At 40.4% G+C, this 23,170-nt stretch overlaps 1 protein-coding gene across 9 annotated transcripts in view; it reads left to right on the top strand.

Annotated features, from left to right (window-relative positions):
• FHIT (fragile histidine triad diadenosine triphosphatase) overlaps positions 1–23,170 on the top strand; it is a 1,489,467-nt gene that overhangs the window by 1,199,222 nt on the left and 267,075 nt on the right. For all 9 annotated transcript variants that reach the window (XM_017527326.2, XM_017527331.2, XM_017527329.2 and 6 more), the window contains 2 exons: positions 9,288–9,433; positions 12,329–12,358. In XM_017527326.2, the coding sequence (XP_017382815.1) occupies positions 9,288–9,433; positions 12,329–12,358 (176 nt within the window). The remainder of the gene's footprint in view (positions 1–9,287; positions 9,434–12,328; positions 12,359–23,170) is intronic.

Here is a 23,170-nt window from a genome sequence, read left to right on the forward strand (position 1 = left end):
AAAAAAAAAAAAGAACGAACTTGCCCTAGTCACTGTGACCACAATGCTCAGAAGCCCCTGCTGACCTGTAATGCAGGGTCCTACTGCCAGAGCAGCTACCATTGCAAAGCATTGCTCCTTGTCTTGGTGAAAGAAATAAAGCTTTTGGTCACATCCTGGCAGTTAAGGGCTTTAGCCCAGAAGTGACATGTATCATTTTTGCTCACAACTCCTTGACCTGTGTTTCTGGAGCTTCGCCCAACTGCAAGGGCCCAGAAGGCCTACCATATGCCCAGACATGCAGTAACCCGAACTGTTTGGCAAACAGCACTGATGACTGCCATATCCCATTTGATGTATTTTAAGGCTCAACTTCTCAGCATATTTCATTTCACAGAATGTTCTCTTTCTTTGCCCATGTGATTAATAGGACATGTACTCAACTTTCTGTTTGAAAACCAAAATACTTCTTCAGGCCTCTCTACGTTTTGGGAAATGATGCTGAAGATTTCCAAAGAACATCTTCTGAAGCATATGTCCTATGTAGGGTTCTACAATGTTAATAACAATAATAAATAATAATTATTTTATAGTTAAGCAAATTTGACCAACACTGCATACTATTTCTTATTTTTTAGAGGTCAGAATGCATATTAGTGCAGTAAATATTCTGATGAATACTGCAGTAAAGACAGCTACTTTACTTCATTTCATTCAGTGTTTCTGAATCTTCTTTGACTACACAATTTTTTCTTTATGATGTCTAACAACATCCCATAGAAGCAGTGCTCTGGTATGCCACTCTAGTAAATACTGGAGTAGGTATTATACATGGAGACTTCTGTAACCCTGGGAGGCATTGAAACAGCATGGATATTGTAACAGCCTTGTGACACATTCCCCTTGCCAGGATTTTCACTTAATAGCTACGTGACTTTGGTCATGCCGTTAAACTTTTTGGCCTCAGCTTCTAAATCTGGACATTGGGAGGTGATATTATCTAACTCCAAGGGTTATTAATTATCGCTAGACCATAGTAGGCAGCAAACAAATGATATATGTTGTTTGCTTCCTTTAATGTTACCATTTACTTCTTTCCCACATACTTAGTTTATATGAGCATATTTTTTTTCCAGATATGATGCTCTTATCTGAATCAGTATAGGATTCCTTTGACTTGAAAAGTTCACAGAAAAATGTATGAAATTCAACCAAAGAATCTGTACCAGAATGCTATCCGGCTGCAGGCTCCCCTTTCCATTTACTTTCTTTGAAAGACACCTGTTTACTTCTCTCTTTGAAAGTGATTCTTACTTTTGATCATCCATATCAGTACAGGAGTTTTGAGGGCAGCTCAGGGCATGCTGCCTAGAAAAGGATACCTGGCTTCTCTTCCTCCAGATGACCAAGGACTCATCATATCTCTGACCCAAAGCATATCCCAGGGCAAAACATGAGATAGTGGATATTTGTGAGATGCCTGCCTTGAGAACCAGCTCTGAGCAGAGTACTATCATTATCTTAATCACACTGCTCTGGAATTTATCATATTCTGGAAATCACATCTGCTTAAAATTACATCCATGTCGTTTATCCTTATGGTTGATGAATATCCCATGAACCCTTTATTGAGTTACTAAAATGAGTATGTTAATACCCAGTGAAAAAAAGTGTGGCCCCAACTAGCAAGGTGCTTCTTCAGAATTGTATTTATTAATGTTTCAGGGTGATGGCTCTACCTTTCTGATATGAAAATTCACCAAAGTGCTTACATTGTGAATACTAGATTACTTTTGGACATGTCATCTACTTTGACTCAAAGCTCTGTAACTGTGCTATTTAAATCAATTAAATTGAGTATTTTCTTGAAAAGTAGCTCACAGTCCATCCTGCGGTTGTTTTGTGAAGTGGCATTAAGAATTATTTTAGACATTTACAAGGCCTAGGAGTGTTTGTTACAGCAAATAATGGATTATATAGGGTCTGCAATGCAAGCTGCAATGACAAGCTGCAATGCAAGCTTGTCACTAACTACTTACAGATTTGCAGTAGGGATGAGTGCAAACTCTTTTATTACTTCAGAAGAATGACTAATTTTAATGTTGTATTATTTGATACTGCCTTACTTCATATTAATATATATACAGGTTAATCAGCCTCATCAAAGTCAATACTATTTTGATGATTTGCTTTATTTTGGTGACCTCTATATTCTGAATCCCTAGAATAGATCAGATAAAGAAAACTACATGGGGGCAGGTCTGAGCAACTCTGATCATACTATTCTGCTGTCGTCTTTAATTAATCATCTGAATCAGTACATTTCCATTTCTCTGTCAGCGCTCTATATTTAAATATTTCATATTTGTCATAGAAATCTTCTTAAAATTATCTTTAATCATCAATTACTATCCTTGATGAGCACATTTTGAACTTACCAAATTTATTTTGAATAAAAATGTGGCAATATAATGGAAATTTTATGTAGTTGGGCAGATTCTCACTTTTGCAGCATCTCCTTTTGTTCTGACTCCACCAGATCTTTGTGGTTCATGAGGCAGTATGGGAGCCACAGAAATGGCACACACATCTCATGTCGCGTGCCCATTCTCACCAGTGGTGATTGCTCGGAGGTTGTATTGGCAAGGATTTTGGGACACTCTGGTTAAAGGGGATGATTCTGTGATTGATTATTGATGTCTACTATAAGTTTAGCATTGGAAAATAGTGGCAGATGTGCAGTGTTTTGCCATCTCAGTGTAACAGAAAGAGCTTTGGTTGGAGAAGCTGAACAATTGAGTTTCAATCCCAATTGTGCTCCTTACTGTGTGACTTTGAACAAATCAAGTAACCTTTCTAGCCCTATTGTTTTTGATCTGACAGAGAAGGTGTTGGAGTAGGTGATGTTTAAGATCCATCTTGGCCAGGTGTGGTGGCTCACACCTGTAATCCCAGAGGTCGAGGTGGTGAGATCACTTGTGATCGGGATTCAAGACCAGCCTGATCAACATGGGGAAACCCCGTCTCTACTAAAGATACAAAATTAGCTAGGCATGGTGGTGCATACCTGTAATCCCAGCTCCTCTGGAGGCTGAGGCAGGAGAATTGCTTGAACCCAGGAGGTGGAGGTTTTGGAGAACTGAGGTCATGTCATTGTACTCCAGTCTGGGCAGCAAGAGCAAAACTCTGTCTCAAAAAAAAAACAAAACTCATCTAAACTCTAAAATGTCATCCTGTATTTACTCACTAGGGCAGCCAAGATACCTTGGACACCTTGTTAATTTTTACAACATCCTTGGAACTTTCTGGTGTCCATACCCCTTTTGACTGTCATCTTTACACTCCTCTATTAAAAAACAGAATATCTCCACCTTGAATCTGGGTTTTGACTAGTACAATGTAGTACAATGTAAGCCTTAAGCAACTTCAGAGATTCTGCATCTATTGGGATGGAAGAGCATGTAGAGTGAAGGGCCCAGTGAACCCAGCTGAACTCCTGCCTACCTTCCATCTGAAAGCAGCTGCATGAGTGAGTCCAGGTAAGACCGTCAGCAAAAACCATTCATAGACTTATGGTGGTAAAACCTATCAATGTTGTTTTTTTGTTTTTGTTTTTTTGAGGCAGAGTCTCACTCTTGTTGCCCAGGCTAGAGTGCAAGAGTTTTACTCTTGTCACCAAGGCTGGAGTGCAATGGCACAACTTTGGCTCACTGCACCCACTGCCTCCCAGGTTCAAGGGATACTCAGCCTCCCGAGTAGCTGGGATTACGGGCACCTGCCACCATGTGCAGCTATTTTTTTATTTTTTATTTTTTTTTTGAGACAGAGTGGTGCTCCGTTGCCAGGCTAGAGTGCAGTGGCCTGATCTTGGCTCACTGCAATCTCGACCTCCTGGGTTCAAGCAATTCTCTTGCCTCTGCCTCCTAAGTATCTGGGATTACCCACATGCACCACCATGCCCAGCTAATTTTTGTATTTTTGGTAGAGATGGAGTTTCACCATGTTGGCCAGGCTGGTCTTAAACTGACCTCATGATCTGCCCGCCTCAGCCTCCCAAAGTGCTGAGATTACAGGTGTGAGCCACCATGCCCGACCCTATCAATGTTGTTTTAAGCCTCTATGAGTTGGGGCAGCAGTAGGTAAGTCATACAGATACTAGAGGTCAATCAGTGGCCCTCCTGGATCTAGAAGGTCTGAGATATCTCTGACAACTGATGCTGGCTATCAGCTGAGGTGCCTTAGATCTTCATATTGCCACTGAGTAGGCTAACTGGGATTTTTCATAGCATGTTGGTCCCAGGGTTCCAAGAGAGCAATAATCAGAAGTTTCAATGTTGCTTAAGGCGTAACCTTGGAAAGTCGCACAGCATCACTGCTATAGATTGGCTATTTGACCCTGCTAACCTCATGTTGAAATTTGATCCCTGATGTTGGAGGTAGGGTCTGTTGGAAAGTGTTTGGGTCATGGAGGCAGATCTTTCATAAATCATTTGATGCCACCTTTGTGGTAACCAGTGAGTTTTCTTCTGCTCTGTTAGTTCCCACAAGAGCTGGTTGTTGAAAAGGGTCTGGCACCTCCCTCCTACCTCTCTTGCCTCCTTTCTCACCATCTGATCTCTGCAGACTGTTTCCCTTTCCACTTCTCCCATGAATGGAAGCAGCTTGAGGCCTTCACCAAATGCAGATGCCAGCATCATCCTTCTTGGACAGCCTTCAAAACTGTTAGCCAGGTAGACCTCTTTTCTTTAGAAATTACCCAGCTTCAGCTATTCTTTTATAGCAACACAAACACAAAGTAAGACAAACACTTTCACAATATTCCACTGATTAGAGCAAGTCTCAAGGCTAGCCCAGATTCAAGGGGAGAAGAAATAGACTGCAACGCTTGATGGAAAGAGTGGTAAAATCACATAGCAAAAGGGTGTGTAGTATGGGAGAAATTCTTGTGGTTATGTTTGCAAATAGCAAACCACACCAGTGAGGAAGTCCATAATTCTCAGCATTTAGACTGTCCAACAAGCAGTAGATTCAGTGTGTCTGACAACCTGACCCAGTGATAGAGGCTACAGTATCTAAACATTCTCAGGAGTCTGGCCCATCATGGGGCCCAAGTCACCTTGAAGCAACCTCAAGTCAGGATGAAGAAGGGCCAAAATGCCAACTTTGTGTCTCTCTTTACTACTTCCAACTCAGGCAAGCTGGTCCTCTCATTTTTGATCTTCTTCCATTTCTCTGTTAGGATGAAGGCATACTCACTGCCCAGTGCGGAGGCATCCTTCCAGTGTGGCATTGCAGGTCTCATCAGCTTTCTTTTTCCAAGGTTATGTGTTTCTCAAGCCTTTATCATGTTTGCATGGTATCCTTCTATTTTATAAAAACTGTGGTTCCCTTCTATGAACAGAGTAACTCTGGGGAATTCAGGGCACAATTTTAATAAGAGGATAGGCAGAAATGGAGCCATGAATGCTCTAAAAAGCATAATATCACAGCACTATCATTAATAACATGAGCCTTAGAATTGGACAGACTTGGGTTGAATTCTAGTTTTAATCTCATTTTGAGTGTGCTGGCCTGGCAAGTTTCTAATTTTGTATAAGAAATTATTGCTTATAATTCATCTTCAACAGGAGAATTGTAATAACATTAATAGTTCGTGGGTTTGTTGGAAAGATGGAGTAAATATGAGTATATATGAAAGTGATGGCCAGGTACGGTGGCTCACGCCTGTAATCCCAGCACTTTGGGAGGCCGAGGCAGGCAGATCATGAGGTCAGGAGATCAAGACTATCCCGGTCAACATGGTGAAACCCCGTCTCTACTAAAAATATAAAAGTTAGCTGGGCGTGGTGGCACGCACCTGTAGTCCCAGCTACTTGGGAGGCTGAGGCAGGAGAATTGCTTGAACCCAGGAGGCAGAGGTTGCGGTGAGCCGAGATCGCGCCACTGCACTCCAACCTGGGCAACAAGAGCGAAACTCCGTCTCCAAAAAAAAAAATAAAATAAAATAAAATTAAAAAAAAGGTGAAATGGTGATTTGGGCCAAAGAAAGAATGCTTACCAACTTTCTTTGAAGTTAACCTTAAACTGCTAGACCATTTTCAAGGACAGATTTTGGTCTAGATGTGGAGAAATGGTTCTACTTTAAAAGGCGAAATGCAAGATAAGATGGAAAGGTTTATCTGTCACCCTGAGGCAGAGTTAGATCTGGCCTCCTCTGTGCTCCCACAGCATTCTGTACTGATGCCTACCAATAGCATTCATCTCTCTCTGTTGTAATGATCTGTTTCTACTGTATGACGGTTTGGGACATTAGAGTGTGAACTCTTCAATGTCAGCTACCCTGGCCTAGCGATCTTAGCATCCTAAGTCTCAGCACAGACCCCAGATTAAGAGGAGACTCCACTGTTGGGATGGATGTGTGAATAGGTTGCCAGCCCAGTCCACTGGCTGAATCACTCCCCATTTTTAAAGTTTAGTTTAAATCTCATCTGCTCTAAGAAGCTGTCTTTGGTTTTCATCTACTGTGAGAAATCTCCTTGTCAACTATGCAACCTAAATTGTAACTATTGACCTTCTCTTCCTTTACAAAGTATTATTACTAAAAAAAGGTCTCTACTATAGATTGTAGGGAGAAGTGGTAACCAGTGTCACAAGTTTTCACACACGATGTGTACTGGATAAAACATTTATTAAATTCTACACAGTAAGTTTAATTGAAAGTTATCCTACATGTTGTCTAAGAAATCTTAACAGACGTGATAATCTCAAGCAAACAGGACCCAGAAGTAGATGTGTCCTTATAGTCTATGGATAATATGGAATTTAGCCATTAACAAGGCCTAAGAGGCTCCAAATTAAATTATATTGCATCTGTGATACCAATTTAAAGCAATTGGCATATAAACAGTGGCATTAGAATTACAAAAGCTATCTGCTGAAATCGTTTGCTTTCTCTGAGTTGTTTTTCTAGGAGCAGCACACAAACAAGCAAAATTGACAAATAATAAGATTTTTTTATGGCATTTAAAAAAAAAAAAAAAACTTTGGGATGCCATTGATATTACTAAATTTACGTTAGATACAAAAGCTGTCTGATTCATTCCACCAGTTTTCACAGTAAGCCATCGTGTTGGTGAAATGTCTTCCTTCCTCACGGAGCTGCTGTGTGTGGACGTAGGCTAATACAGCTCTTATGGATATTGCTGGAAGCTTGCATGGTTGTCATCCTTGCTGTGGTTTGGTAAAGTCAGGCATAAGGGAGGGTGTAATTTAAAGCAGGGAGGAGGAAGATGGGGAAGAGTGCCTTTTAACACAGAAAAAGCAACTTCCTGGGAGTAGAGGCTGGAAATCTGCTCAAAGGAAATGAAAAGGAAATTCTTCATTTCTAAATGGTTCATTGACCCATGATAATAAAGCAGGCCTGCCAAAGACAGATAATTATCTTTTTAAGTATCAGATGCCCTGTGGGTGAAGGCCTCCCTTCTCCTGTGTTGAAAAATGAACTCCGATTTAAAAAATACTTCTTATCCTAGTTTACCATTGACATGAATTTCCTGATTATGAGCAAAACTAATCAGTTTCCTCTTTCTTTTCCCCTTTCTCTTATGGAAATCAGCCCTCACCAGCTGAGCTCAGTGTATTTCCCCTAGGGCTCTGAGTTCTACCAGTAGTAGAGTGGGGTTGATATTCTAGTGAGACCAGCAATTGCAGTATTATGCAGGGGTTTTATTATGCCCCTTAGCTGCTTAGCTCCAGGCAGGGGCATGCTGTCTTAAAACAAGTAGAAGAAAGAAACAAAAAAACGTACAAGAGTTTGTTTCTCTTGTTAGTATCTAAAATCTAAACAAATATTAATATATACACACATTTCATACATATGTGTATAGGAATTGAAATGTTATTGATTGTGTAACAGTGAATATTAATTTGCTATCAAGAAATAATCAAATTTCTATCCTTTTTTCTCTAGATTGCATTGTTTTCTGAGACCAGTGATGTAAATATGTTGCCTTTTCTAAGTTGTAGAATACATTAAGAATGGTTTGCTTGTATAACTGTTATACTGGACCGAGCATAGAAATTAACACCAAGACAAAAGTATGCCAGATTGCAGGATCTTTATTGCCGGCGACCACAGAGGACTCACGTCTCTCCAACCTGTGGCGTCGAAAGGAGGGTGCCAAGACTTTTTACACCCGAAAAACCACCTTGGGAGTGGGGGTGAGGAGACTTCAGACATTCTGAGGGCCAGGGGATTCTGTAAATCACCTCCTGGGCGGAGATGAGGGCTCCTGATATTCCAAGGGCCAGGGGACTTTTGTCATTCCGTTTGTTACTTAAGTGGTTTACAGAAGTCAAGATAAACATCTGTTTACACATTATCTGGGTAAGGTGGAAATCACAGACCTTAGTTACTTATTACAAGTCGGGGGAGCCAAGATGGCGTGGGTTAGGACTGCTTGCTTGTCACATTAGGGCCACAGAGAACAGTTACTGATAAGCAAAGTTTAAGCAGCTTTACATAGTGGGCATTTTTCAGAGCAAGCTAGCAGGTTTATTTACAGAAGCCAAACACAGCTTTATCTTATAAAATGGCGTTGCTCAGGTTCTGGCTCTAGGTCAGCACAATATCACATAACCAGACAGCCTCTTTCCTTCATGATTTACCTTCAAATGTCTTCTTGGATTATAAAAAAAATATCAGTCTGAGGAACCCTTGTCATAAATTCTTTAACCACATGGCACAACTCTTAGTTATAGATAATGTTGACTATGTATTTTCAGAATGTCTACACGCTTTTAAAAATAAAATAAACATCTACTTTTGTAAATTCACTGCATAGTTCTCTTATTTCTCTAAAGAGATAATTTAAATTAAAAATTTATCACCATATTCTACCTAGAGAAACCAACTGTATATTCCAGTTCCTTCTTCAACCTAGTGCTTTTGGGTGCTGAAGAGGACATAGTTTTAGAATAGGGGTCAGGAGATAATGATCGAATAGATCTTGCCTCCTGGCATAATTCTCTCTCCACACACTTGAGTGTCTCTGAACACTAATGACCCTTTCTCTTATGAGAAATTCTTCTGTGTACCACAGCTTCTCCTTCAAAGTATAATTAACCATGTCTGTAAGCTTTCTTTGAACTCTTTGGAGTTCAACGGATGGTAAATATTTGTTTCTTCATTCCTTAGTCTTTGACAGTTCAGGCTCTGGTCCAGGGGGATTCATTCCTGTGGGTATAAACTTCTTGGTAAGAACACTACCCAAAGCCAGCAGCATGGCCCTTAACAGACCTTGCTACAGATGTCCTCGTGTGTCCGCTGCGGCCAGTGGAACGCTTCCACGACCTGCGTCCTGATGAAGTGGCCGATTTGTTTCAGGCAACCCAAAGAGTTGGGACAGTGGTAGAGAAACATTTCCACGGGACCTCTCTCACACTTTCCATGCAGGTGAGTGTACAGAATATTCAGTAGTGATTTTTCTTCCTTTTCAAATCCCAGCATTGGGCTTGCTCCTCCTAACATCTCACCAGGAGGGCAGATGTGATTATTTGTATTTCATGTAGCAGCCAAAAAAGACATTACTAATGCAGGATAGCCCTACTATCCATGAGCCCCAAGGTGGACTGTGGAATAGTGTCCAAGATGATGTCTGAGGCTTGTTTAACAAGCAGGTGGGAGTAATGGATAAGTGATTTAATGGACATTCAGACATTACAGATTGCTTACTGGAACCGGGACTGGAGAAACCATTTTCATTCCATGTAAATAATTTTTGAACACTGCACGAACCAAGCCCTGCTCTAATTCCAGGGTAGCAGTGATATGCCAGTTAGGTTGGACCTTACCTTTTCTCTATCTTTAATTCACGCTACAGAGATTAATCACAGATTAGTTAGAAGCTAGATCCACTAGTTGGGTGTGGCCCACTGACCAGTAAAGAAATCAGATCCCCAGTCACTGGAGACTTGTAGGCAGAGGTTGAGCCAACACTTCTCAGATTGGGAGAAGTATGTCCATAGTGAGTCATTAGTGGATAATTGAGTAAATCCATAGTAACATACCGTGAGCTCCTTCAGGACCTCTATGGAAATGGCTGGGGTAACAATGCAAAAAGTCCTTCATGGCTTTGAAATTGGATGACTTTGTAATTGCCCCTTGGAAGGAAACTATTTTTTTTGAGACGAAGTCTCACTCTGTTGCCCAGGCTGGGGTACAGTGATGTGATCTTGGCTCACTGCAACTTCTGCCTCCCAGGTTCAGACCATTTTCCTGCCTCAGCCTCCAGAGTAGCTGAAATTACAGGCACCCACCACCATGCCCAGCTAATTTTTTTTTTGTATTTTTAGTAGAGATGGGGTTTCACCATGTTGGCCAGGCTGGTCTTGAACTCCTGACCTTGTAATCCACCCTCCTCAGCCTGCCAAAGGTCTGGGATTACAGCTGTGATCCACCGGGCCCAAAACAAAGGAAACTCTATCAAAATGTGAGGACTCTGTACTCAATCTGTGTGTTAAAGGGAATGTTTGCCATTCTTACTCCGCTCCCCAGCTCTCTACCATAGAGCTTCAAACCGACCAGATAAAGAAAGCCAGTGTGCTCAGGTTATAAAGGCTCTGACTAAAAGTGCTCATTTTCTTCTCAAATAGATTTTTTTTTTTTTTTGCTGCCACATCTGTGTTAAGAGTAGCCAACTTCTCCCAAATGCCTTGTATGTGTGTGTGTTGTGTGCCATACCATTTGAGTCACCTTTAGGCAGGTAGTTCAGCTCGGAGTGGGTTTATCAAGCTTATGTTACAAACTGTGTTTCTCTAGAGACCAAATTAAGGCAGTGAATGAAAATCTCTGTCAATGTGAGATACAAGACAAAATCACATTTATAGGAAATGGTCATTGCTGGTTATGAAACATGTTTCAGTACAAAGTTAATTCCATAAATGTAAGAGCTGACTTGTGCTATCACCTAGATTACTTTCATATATGCCATGTGGTCAAACTTGTTTTTTTTTTTAACTATAACCTACAGTAAGATATATATTCATTTCACAATCATGCATATCTCCCCTGACACACATATATGAAATATATGCATATACCTATATTGATAAAGAAAACCAGAGTTTCACAAAACAATGTTTACTCCTGTGCAGTCTAATAGTTTTAGTCTACTAAGATCTGATTTCTGGCTGGATGTGGTGGCTCATACCTGTAATCCCAGCACTTTAGGAGGCCGAGGCTGGCGGATCCTTTGAGCTCAGGAGTTTGAGATTAGCCTGGGCAACGTGGCAAAACCCTGTCCCTACAAAAAATACAAAAATTAGCTGGGCATGGTGGTGCATGCCTGTAGTCCCAGCTACTTGGGAGACTGAGGCAGAAGAATCACTTGAGTCCAGGAGGTCAAGGCTGCAGTGAGCCATCATCATGCCATCACACTCTAACCTGGCCAACTGAGTTAGACTCTGTCTCAAAAATAAAATAAAATAAAATTTGATTTGTTTTGTTCGTAATGCTGATTGCAACCCATTAAGCTGACTTAATGACCCACAAAGGGGTTGTGACTCTAAGTTTGAAAATCCCTGATACCCACAGTTCTGCTTAATGGCTGCCACAGCAGGGCAGGAGTTCTCACCGTATTAGTTAGGCTCCTAGAGGTAGACAGACCTGGCTAAAGTTGCAGAGGCCAAATTCTGTTTCGGAATTTCTGACTGTGGAGCCATTGCTTGTTCTGCCATCTCAGCCAGCTGAGTATCTGCTTCTGTTTTGTATTATGGCTGATGACTAGGTGAGTTTGCTCATTTTCAGCTAAGCTTCAGAAGCAGAGAGAGGGAACCAGGTTAGGAAAAGGGTCCAACTAGAGTGAACACTACATTTGTCTTCCCCAAGGTCAGAATAGCCAGAGAGGATGCTTCCCATATGAAATACCCCATATTCTTGCTTAATGGCTTATGTTTATAGCTCATTTCCTGAGTAGAAGCTTAAAGTAATCAGGCATTAATTAGACCACATCTAAAGATAACCAAAAGGTGTGATACTTCGCCTCCCCAAACATTTTCAGCCTTCCCTTAATGCAATTAAAACCATAGCCAAGAGCAAAGAGCATGAAAAGTAGCAAGGAGTTGGCTTGCTGGATAATTTATATCATTTTTATACATAACTTCTCACTTACTCTCAGGCGGAAATGGAGAACTGTCTAGTCCCACACATTTGAAGCCGATGGTCCCCATGGGAATACTATAAATTAACACACAATGAAATTGCATCTAAATTATTAATGGGTGATATTTCTGAATAAAGGAGATACCATCTATCTATTCTCACCACTGTTGTTTTTTTTCCTACTTCTAGGATGGCCCCGAAGCCGGACAGACTGTGAAGGTGAGCGCTTATTATGTGCATACAAATTAATAAGGGACGATTAAGAGAACTAATAAAAAATCACAACGAGTCATTTGCAGCACGTTGCTGTTTCATTATGCTATCTTGGAGGTCAGAGAGACCCTCAGTGTTAGAGCCATAAATCCTGACATTATAAACTGTGCCAAACAATGTTTCCCATTAGTTTACAAGACATTTACCTTTAGTAGTAAAATTACTGTTGTGCAAATGCTAAAACAGAAACTAAATCAAGGAGTCCAGAAACAGATGTCAAAGGAGCTCACGTGAGGGAGTCTCTAGGAAATAGCATGTGAATTTCCTATGGATTTTTGTGGCCCCGTGTTAAGCCTGGGGTGTCTTTGACACACGTTTGCTTCTTTACATAGTCTGCTTTTGCTTCATTGTTCTTGAGATTGTTCTTGAGTGACGGGGTAACCACAGCAGTAGCATCAAGGTGCCTCCCTTCCTTCCTGTCTTTGTGCTTCTCTCTGTTCTCCTTCTCTTCACCCCCACACCTACTCTTTTCCTCCCTGTGTACTTAATACCAAAGTTCAAACCTAATGGAGTCAGTGGAGCTCAAAGATGGGTTTTTAAGTGTGCTAGGAGAAGAAAGGACGATTTATTAGGATAGTCTCTGTTTCTGTAGTAAAAGTAAAATAATAAAATCCTGGCTGATTCAGAAGCTGGGTTTCAGCTCTTTTCATGCAAATGCAAATTCCTATGCAGGTAGATGCTGTACCTAAGTCATAGAAAAGGCTCTATTTTTGGTGCTAGAAGTCAGAAGCAAGTAAGGGTGGAATGTTAATGTTATACTTTGTTGAAGTAACGTTTAATGTTTCAAAGACTAGCTGTGAGTGGATAAGGGGATGCCTGCACAAACAATGCCAAATAAACGTAAGTTCTCTTTTGATCTTACTTTATTTTTGACTTTAACACAGCTATTCTGGGATGTTTAAAATAGAATCTCTGGGCAGTACCGCTAAGGAATGAAAGTTATGTAGGGACTGCCACCGTATGGGCCACCAAATTCCTTATCATAAAAAAGGGCTAGCCTCCCAATTGCTCTAGACACAGGGTGTGGTGATAGACACAGAGACTGTCAGTTTTCCTCTGTCTCACCCCCATGTGAGGCTCTAAATATACAGATGCGAAGAAAGGATTTAATACCCGTGGCTTCTTTTTGAAATCAGTTCTTGAAATGCAAAACGCGAATGTTTAAACTTGCTTCCCAGGTTTTTTAAAACTCAGTATTCACATATAAATTCTAACTCTACTGGATTAGTTAGATGCACTATGCAATATCTATTTGATGGAATTCCTTCAGCCATTGAAAGTGATACTGTAGAGGCATAGCTAGTGACATGGGAGAGTGCACAAACTGTATTAAGTGGAATGCACAGAATGCTAATAGGTACATAATAAGCATAGCTAAAACTTACATCAATAGGTAGGTTATATGATCTCAGAATTTCATTTAGCCAGTCTAAAGGGGGATGGAAAATATTTGCTGTACAGCAGGTTCTGAATACAAGTAGAAAGTAGATTATTGGTTGCCAGGGACAGGGACTGGGACAAGGAGGGAATGGGGAATGATTCCTAATGGGTACAAGTTTCTTTTAGAGTAATGAATATGTTGTGGGCTTAGTGGTGATGTTTGTGCAACATTGTGAATATAATAAAATCACTGAATTGTACACTTAAAAAGGGTGAATTGGGGCTGGGTGCGGTGGCTTACATCTGTAATCCCAGTACTTTGGGAGGCCAAGGCAGACAGATCACGAGGTCAGGAGATCGAGACCATCCTGGCTAACACAGTGAAACCCCATCTCTACTAAAAATACAAAAAATTAGCTGAGCGTTGTGGCACGTGCCTGTAGTCCCAGCTACTCAGGAGGCTGAGGCAGGAGAATCGCTTCAACCCAGGAGGCGGAGGTTGCACCAAGCTGAGATTGCACCATTGCACTCCAGCCTGGTGACAGAGTCTCAGAAGAAAGGGTGAATTTTATGATATTTGAATGATTGCACCATTGCACTCCAGCCTGGTGACCGAGTGAGACTCTGTCTCAAAAGAAAGGGTGAATTTTATGATATTTGAATTATCTCTTGACTAAAAATAATCAGCACACACAAAAAAAACAAACAAGCATTAAGTGTAGCGGGGCTGATAACCATGGCTATAGACTGTGTAACTCCAGTAGTCATTATTTTTTGAGGTCCCAATTATCTGGCCAAAATTTGCAATGTTTTTGTTAGCTTTGATGGTGATGATGCTGGACTAATTCTTAACATATCGTACTTACATATGAATTGTTGAATGTGGTTATTATCACCACCATGATTATTTAGCTTATGTTGATTTTTTAAAAACAATTCTGTTTTTCAAATCAGCAGATTATGTTGTCTTGCACGTCTTTCAATTGTTTCCAACCTGATCACAGAAGTCCCCTGATGTGAATGAATGGGGCTGTCTAGAATCATTTGTAGAATATGGTGGTTAAAAGAAAAACCACCATACACACACACACACACACACACACACACACACACACACACACACATATAAAATCCCAGTGAACAATGAAGGTTCCAAAACTGTCCTTTTAGATGAAGTATCCGTATCTAGAGTTGTCACATCTGTTTTTCAAAATGTGATCTTTCTATCACCTGCATGAAAATTAATTTTGATATCAGTTAGCAACAACAAAAAGTTGATTCTCAGTTCTTATTCTAAATCTCCTTATTTAGAATATTGTGGTTGGGGACTGGGAATCTTCATTATTAACAAGCACATCCCATGAGAGATATTTACCAGCCTCAGTATCATATGATGATAAAATAGTAAGTGGCAATGGCCACATAGTTATGACCCCTGGCAGCTGGTCTTGCAGTAGCCAGCCCCTCTAGGGGACAAAGCAGCATCTTTAATATTCCGCTGTCCGGTTGTAAAAACTGCACTTCAAGACTCTGAGCATTTCATATTTTGAAATTCACAGTTGCACATTTTAAGGCAGCATTTGACAACCTGCCATGGAAAGCACAGTGACTGTTTCTCTTCATCTTTGCCTCTGTGTCTCATTCTTGATATTCTGCCTGATCCCTGGGTCCTCAACCATTTTTGTCTCATGCTGAGTGGTAATAGCAATAAGCCCAGTAATGGTCTTTTCCCCTGAAGCAACTGTTGTTATTGTTAATGAAGGTGCACCACTGAGTTAGCCTCTTGAACATGATACCACTGTAGGGTTTTTTGTTTCAGGGGCTTTAAATTCTGCTCTGCAAAGAACAAGAGTGGCCGCGTTTAGTCAGTAAGGCACTTGTAGTCAGGAAAGGGAAATATCGAAGTAAAAAAGTGACCTCTTATTTCACAATTGATTATTAACTCCCCTTTTTGTGTTTAAAAGTAGTAGAACCCTGCCATCCACAAGGTGATTATTACAGCAATTTGATGTCCTGCAGGCTTGAGAAATAATCTTTTTCTTTCATCTTCAACCGTACAGATCCAGACAGCCTCCCTGGCCCTTCTTCTGAAGTAGCTCTCCTAAAGCCCATATTCTCCAACCTAGTGTATGATTTGATTTCTCTCAAGGCATTCTTCATTGTCTTTTGTTTGGTTATGCACCTGTACCTCTGTCTTTTCTCTAGTTCTTTGAGACAGTAAGCTTTGTGAGGACTTGGATTTTAATCATTGGTTATGATAGGTTTCAGGGCACGCTACCCCCAAATATGCTAGCTCTGCATACTGAGTATTTTAAGGTGAAGGAAACTGAGAAAAGTACAGAAGCAGGAAAATCACTCTCTGACCTTCTTCCATTTGTCTTCCCTCAAGTGCACCATAAAAGAATTCTCTGACATACTTCCCCTGCAAATAGGTCATAAGGCCCTCATTCCAGAGGAATTCTGCCCTATGCTCACGTGCCAAGAAGAATCTGAACACATGGGCCTTGTCAAGTTTTCCCCAATTCATTATCATCAAGTCATACTCTTTTATCTTCCAATCATCCTTCTGCATAACTGTCCATAAAAATACGCAGTTTTGTCTCCTGTTTCTTTGAGTCTTTATTTCAGAAGGCTCCCATGGCACATAAAACTGATATTAAATACATTTGTTAGGCTTTTCTCTTGTTAATCTGTATTGTGTTGCAGGGGTCTGAGCCATGAACCTGGCAATGGGTAAGGAAAAGATAACAGCTTTTTCTCTCCTATATTTCCTATAGCTCTTATGTGTGGGGAAAAGAGTAAAGATGATAATGGAACTTTACTTTTTGCTGGTTGGAATGAATCTCATAAGTTTCAAACTTTAGTTAACAGATACTAAAAGATGATGCGCATGTATATTCCAGCATGCGGTCAGGGGTACTCCTGGAATCTCTATCAGAAGTCTCCAATATTCCAGGTTTCACTAACGAAGACCAAAATTTCCATGAATCAAGTTCTCAAATCATGTTCCAAAATGTAATTCCATCTACCCAAACCATTAAGCAATATTCATTCCTTTAGAAGGGATGCTGCTTAATGAATTTAATGTGAGCTATCTTTTAGAACAATGAGTATGTACATCTTTGAGCGGGAGGATGTTTTAGGTATATTAAGGAGAGATTTATGCCAGGCAGGTAATCTGGAATCTCATAAGAACTATTTATAGATTATGCTTGGTTACCCTCTTCTATGTTTATGGTACTTGAATCTTCTACTTAGAAATTTAATTTTATAGTATTAATGCTGTGAGAAGTAGCTGTCAATAACTGTTGAGATACTGAAAATTACCTTTTAGGTTGCTGCAGAAGGATAAGAGAATTCTTTATAGAAGTATAATTCAAAAATCGAATAAGATAAAAAGGAAGTTCTTCTGTTCACTGATAAGTTTCTGTGGTTCTAGAACAAATTTTCCACCTGAAAATTTGGTAATCTTTCAGATTCATGAAAATTGTGACATTTTATCTCTTAATTAAGTCTAGGAGTTGACATGCTTTAGCGTCAGTCAGAGGTTCTTTTAGGAATATCAGCTCTACTAACTTCCTAACTATGTACCTTTGGATCAGCCTTGTAGCCTCTCTGAACATCTATTTCCTTGTTTTTTTGAATGTCGAAACCATATCTATTGTATTGAGTGATGGTGGAGAAAAACTGACATATTCACGTTTGGTAGGTGGTACATGTAACAGCTGTCAACTAAGATTTGAACATGATATGGAATCTGACCAGTTCACCCTAGTTCAAATCCCAGCTCTGCCACATCACGGCCCTGGGACCTTGTGCATGTTGCTTAACCTTAATCTCAACCTCAGTTTCTCATCTATAAACTAAGTTGTGACTAGGCTTTAAGGGGATGTAACTAACAGTGAGATGGTTTATGGTCCTGCCAAATTCACTTAATTATTATACACTGAATTGTCTAGCTATGAATGACTGCCTTTCGGTTAAATTATTGAGAAAACATTCCTCTGACTATATAACTTGTGCAATTTGAATATCTTAGTTGAACTTTTTATAAAAATATCCCCTTGAAAATTCAGAAGTCTGCCTTATTAATTGGGGGGAAGAAGTACCAGCTTTCTCTGCCTGAACATTTTTAGCCTGTGGTATATGCGAAGGTGATAATGAGTAAGTTAGGATTATAAATTGATAAGAGTACTTCACAGTTACCTAAAGAAGTTAGTTATACGGTAGAAACCCGCCTGCCCCCCGCTGTGCTGACTCAGTAGTTCTGACATGGGGCCAAGGACCTGTCCTAACAGACACTGCAAGTGATTCTGATGCACACTTCAGTTTCCTGCTGCTTTCCTGAAGGAGTGATAAGAAGTAGTTGTAGGGGAATCTCCACAGAGCCACTGCTCTCAACTCAAACCAATTTCTGGGAAAGATTCGGTGTGCACCCAGAAAGAAATCTGTATCTTGAGGATGAAAATGATTTTCTTTTACTGTTACTTACTATTCTCATTTGGAAAGAAATTTCAAGAGAGGTGTAATTTGCCAAAGGACTTTTTTTTTTTTTTTTTGAGATGGTGTAGGCAGTGTAGAGTAGTGGTTAAAGCATGTCCTTTCAGCAAAAGGATTGGGGCTTGTCCTGCTCAATGCTCTATGCCTCAGTTTCACTGTTGTGAAACTGGAGTGCAATGGCGTGATCTCGTGATCAGACTGGAGTGCAATGGCATGATCTTGGCTCACTATAACCTCCGTCTCCTGGATTCAAGCGATTTTCCTGTCTCAGCCTCCCGAGTAGCTGGGATTACAGGCATGTGCCACCACACCTAATTTTTGTATTCTTAGTAGAGATGAGGTTTCTCCATGTTGGTCAGGCTGGTCTTGAACTCCTGGCCACAGATGATCCACACACCTCAGCCTCCCAAAGTGCTGAGATTACAGGCATGAGCCACTGTGTGTGACTGGCCAAGCCTTTGATCCTTTGATTATAGTCATGGTGAATGGTGCCTTGACTATGTTTATATCTAATGCATGTATTTACTGCCTGAAGAATTAGTATCTTCAGGATGCTGTAGCTTTTATCTCATAGAATTGCCTTACAATTTTTATCTCTGCACTCAGAATGAATCCAATTTGACTGGGTTGGTAGACCAGAAATAACTGCAGTGCCTAGGGGATGGGTTTGGGTGTACATGTGGGAGTGGATGCCTTTGAGAAGTGTTGAGGTTCCATGCCCTTTCCCTCTGGCATGTAAATGTCTCTGACTCCCCGCCCTCCCCTTCCCTTCCTGGTGATTTGAGGCAAAACCCCCAGTCCACAGCACTCTAAGCAGGAGAAGTGGCTGGGGGCCTGCCTGTCTTCTTTGGAAAACCTTTCTCCTACTAAATCCTCAAGCCCTTTCCTAAGCAGATATCAAATCATTGAGTTTTTTCATTTCTAGTTTGTTAACTTTGATTTGCATGATGCCATTTGGATCAAAGCACTGAAAGAAAAATTAACCAAGTCCCCTAGTATTTTCACGTTCTTACTTTTACCCTGTTCATTCAAACTCACAGGCAGCTAAAGTGAATGGGATGAGAGAGGTCCTGAAGCAGGGATGAGGGTGAGAAGAAAATGTGGGAAGTTAAAGCACACTGATGAAGAGGGGAGACTCTGGGACCAGACTACCTGGTTTCAAACCCAGAGCTGCCACCTACCAGGTGCGTGACCCTTGGGCCATTTAACCTTTCTGAGCCCCCACATTCATTGATAAATTTAGAAAATGGATGTCTTAAGAGTATCCTGTCTCCTGGGAGTGCTGTGAGGACCAAATGGATGAATGCACGTAAATCCCTATAAAATAGTCCTTGGCACATAGTAAGGTCTCAGTACACGTTCACCATTAGTTTTATCATTCTCACTTCAATCCTCACGCCTGCAAAAGTAGGCATTAATATTTTACACTTAGGGAAACTGAGGTTTGAAGAAGTAAAGTCACATACTGAAAAAGCACAGTTGACAGTGGAATTGGGATTCAAACCACAGCGTATCCAAAATTCCACGTCTTCATTATATCCTGTGGCCAGGCTGCTCCTAAAAGTACTTTGTATCCTGTAATCAGAGTGGAAAACGCTGAAGCACAGGTTTTGTAAATATTTTGTCACCCTCAACACAGTAATCTGTATTATTTTGCTCTGCTTGGAATAGTGTTGGTTTTCATCTAAAAATACACAGAGGACAATCCCTGTTTAACTTTATTACACAGGTGAAGTTTAACCTAAATACTGCTTTATTGCTGTATGTCAATTTATAGCGGAATTATATGCTTTTAGTGTTTAATTTTTCATCCGTACTACCAAACAAATCTCCTCAGTAATTAGAGGCCCTGACATACAGCAAAGTGGATATTTGGCTGTTGAATTTATTTTGATATTTGTAATGCCAACATGTGGCACATATAGTAGGGACATTCAGTGTTTTATAGGATTCAGTAAACTGTCTTTTATCTCTGAGGCTCAGAGCCTGTGATTTCTACCTAATCACTGTGAAGCCAGGCATCCTATGAAAGGCAAGTGTTTTGTAGACCCTAAAATCCCACCTAAATGTAAGGCGTTATTATTCAGTCAACTTCTTACCTTTGTTGATGTATTCAGGCCAGTTACTCACTGTTGTCATTTTCCTATAGGATACTAGTGATCAATAACTAATCATTGAGGAGCTACTACCCTCCCTCGCCGTTTTACTGTGTGTGTTTCGAGCCTAGGAAATCATATGTAAAATTCTCTAACTCCATATAATATGCTCGTTCTAATTTCAAAGTTTTAAACTTGTGACATTTAAATTATTGTCTGGCTGAACTGTCATTTCTGTAAAATAAATGCAGCCCAATTAATCACATGACAGAGATTCAGTGCTTTTGATTAAATATTAGTGGCCAATTCAACCTCAGTAGATGAGCCATTTGTTTTATTTTTTGAGACAGAATGTTGCTCTATCGCCTAGGCTGAGGTGCAGTGGTGAGATCTCGGCATATTGCAACCTCTGCCTCCTGGGTTCAACAATCCTCCCACCTTAGCCTCTGAGAAACTGGGACTACAGACTTGAGCCACCATACCTAGCTAATTTTTATATTTTTAGTAGATACTGGAGTTCATTATGTTGGCCAGGCTGGTCTCGAACTCCTGACATCAAGTGATCCTCCCGCCTTGGCCTCTTAAAGTGCTCTAGAACTATTCGTTTTAGACTACATCACGTCCTTAAATACAGAATGGGGAATGAAAAGCCATACAATAATGTGTGCCTTGATTGAAATTGGGCCTTATAGCTGAAACACATTCAAATGTTACAAACTTTTGAGTAGGAGTTATTAACAGCAAGGAATAATAAAATATAAGAACAGGTTCCTAATAGGCTGCCATATACATTTATAAACATGTAGATCTTTATATGGCTTAGAAGGGAAGACACAGAGAGCGTTCTTACTGCCTCTGGGTGGAGATAGTGAGGGGAAGCAGCCCAATGTGGGATGTGAATTGTACCTGGGGGTTTCAGCTTTACAATGTTTTATTGTTAAATTGGGTAATGTGTACATGGTTGTGGATTCTATTTATGTTTTAAAGTGCATTTTAAAAGAAAAACCAAGGGCATCATTTGAAGCGCTTTCCATTAAGAAATGACTATTATAATTGATTCTGTTTGCTTTGTTATCTTTAACATATAACTAGTTCTCATAGTCCTCCTGTTTTCAAATCTCGGAGGATGGGGCCCATGAAATAGATTTCTGTAAGGTCCACAGTTGATTCTGATGGTTACTCAGAAAGATCAACTGCAATATCATTTATTTATTTTTATAAATATATTTTGATTCTTGGTCTAGATGACCTAGACTTGATTCTTCTGTGATATTCGTCTCAAATTACTCAGTCCCCTTTAGGGGCTTCTCTTTACCCTTTTTGCCAAAGTCATTAATAAAGTAATTCTCAAGACAAAAAAAGCAGCTGGAAAAGTAAGGGTTTCATGGCTGAGCCAGGGTCAGATGGAAACCAGCTTAATGAATAATAGACAAGGCAACCTGGAGAGCCACAGACATGGAAGAATTAGAATAATGACCATCCTGAGGACATTTGAGTGAAAAATGTTGAGATGGCGAGACTCTGTAATGGCCCTCAGGCCAAACATGGTGAGGAATACTTTCCCTCCTTCTAAGTCAATTACGTTGGTGTTGGGAAAGGGTCATTTTGAAATTTTAACTTCACACGTCATGAGGCATCCATCCTACCTGTATTATCTAATAAATCCCTTCTCCAAAGTAGCCTCTTATCCATCAGAATCAGGGAAATGGAGACATACGTCTTCGGAAGCCTTTCAATCAGATTAATCCTAAACCTCAGGAGACAAGGGTAAAACACACACACACACACACACACACACACACACACACACACACACACTATGGTTTGAAATCCTAGGCTCCTTCAACATAAAGATAATATTATTGGAGTCCCATAATGAAAACTTCCATTTCTTTCTCTGGTAGTTTATTCTTTTAAGTAAATTTTCCTTTTTCCTGACGTTACATGAAAAATGAAGATGGAATTCTTTAAGATGTTGACTTTGCCTAGAGTGGTTGAGAAGAATAAGCAACACTGAGTGAACGAAGTGAACACACCAAACATTCGCTTTCTTCGTGGTGGGGTTCATTTCTGCTAATGTCCACATTCAAGTCTCCCACTCTGGGGTCCATATATCAGTACCTCTTCCCCCAGCAAAATATTTTCTTATCCTGCTTTCTATCCTGGTTCCCTAACAAACAGCCCAACAGGGGCTTTTATCTGCGTTTCAGTTCTTCTGTTGGTTGTAAATGGTATGAATTCCCAGATGAAATCAGGTTCTAGCAGTATAAGTTTGATGAACCTGTTCGGCCATGGAAGGAATAATGTGATTCCAAGCTTTGCTCCACTATCAGATGACCATCGATGAATCTCACTCTTGAGGAAGAAACTCAGAGCATAGGATAATTCAAGAGAATCCCAGAGGGACAAGTGACCTTGAAAGCCATCTAGTATCATCCGCTACTTGACAGTTACTCATCCCTGTAGCATTTAAGTCTGTCTTTCATCTTCCTCTATGCCTGGAAACTCAGGGCACTCTGAAGTAGCTGCTTCTAGTTCTGAACCGCTCTTATCTGGATTTCCTCACTACCAAAGGTAGTCTGGCCCTCCTCCTCATGTTCATCTCTCTTGCATTCATTCATTAATTTATTCTTCTATCACCTACTATGTGCCAGATACTGTCACAGGCCCTGAGAAACTAAGTATAATGAGACATAGTCCTTGTTTTTGAGGACAGACGTTGAAATGAACCCCATAATGGAGCAAGGCTGATAAAGTTGTAGCACTTCTATAGTTTATATTA

The sequence above is a fragment of the Cebus imitator genome, unplaced genomic scaffold (genome assembly GCF_001604975.1).
Source record: "Cebus imitator isolate Cc_AM_T3 unplaced genomic scaffold, Cebus_imitator-1.0 Scaffold48, whole genome shotgun sequence".
NCBI classification, from domain to species: Eukaryota; Metazoa; Chordata; class Mammalia; order Primates; family Cebidae; genus Cebus; species Cebus imitator.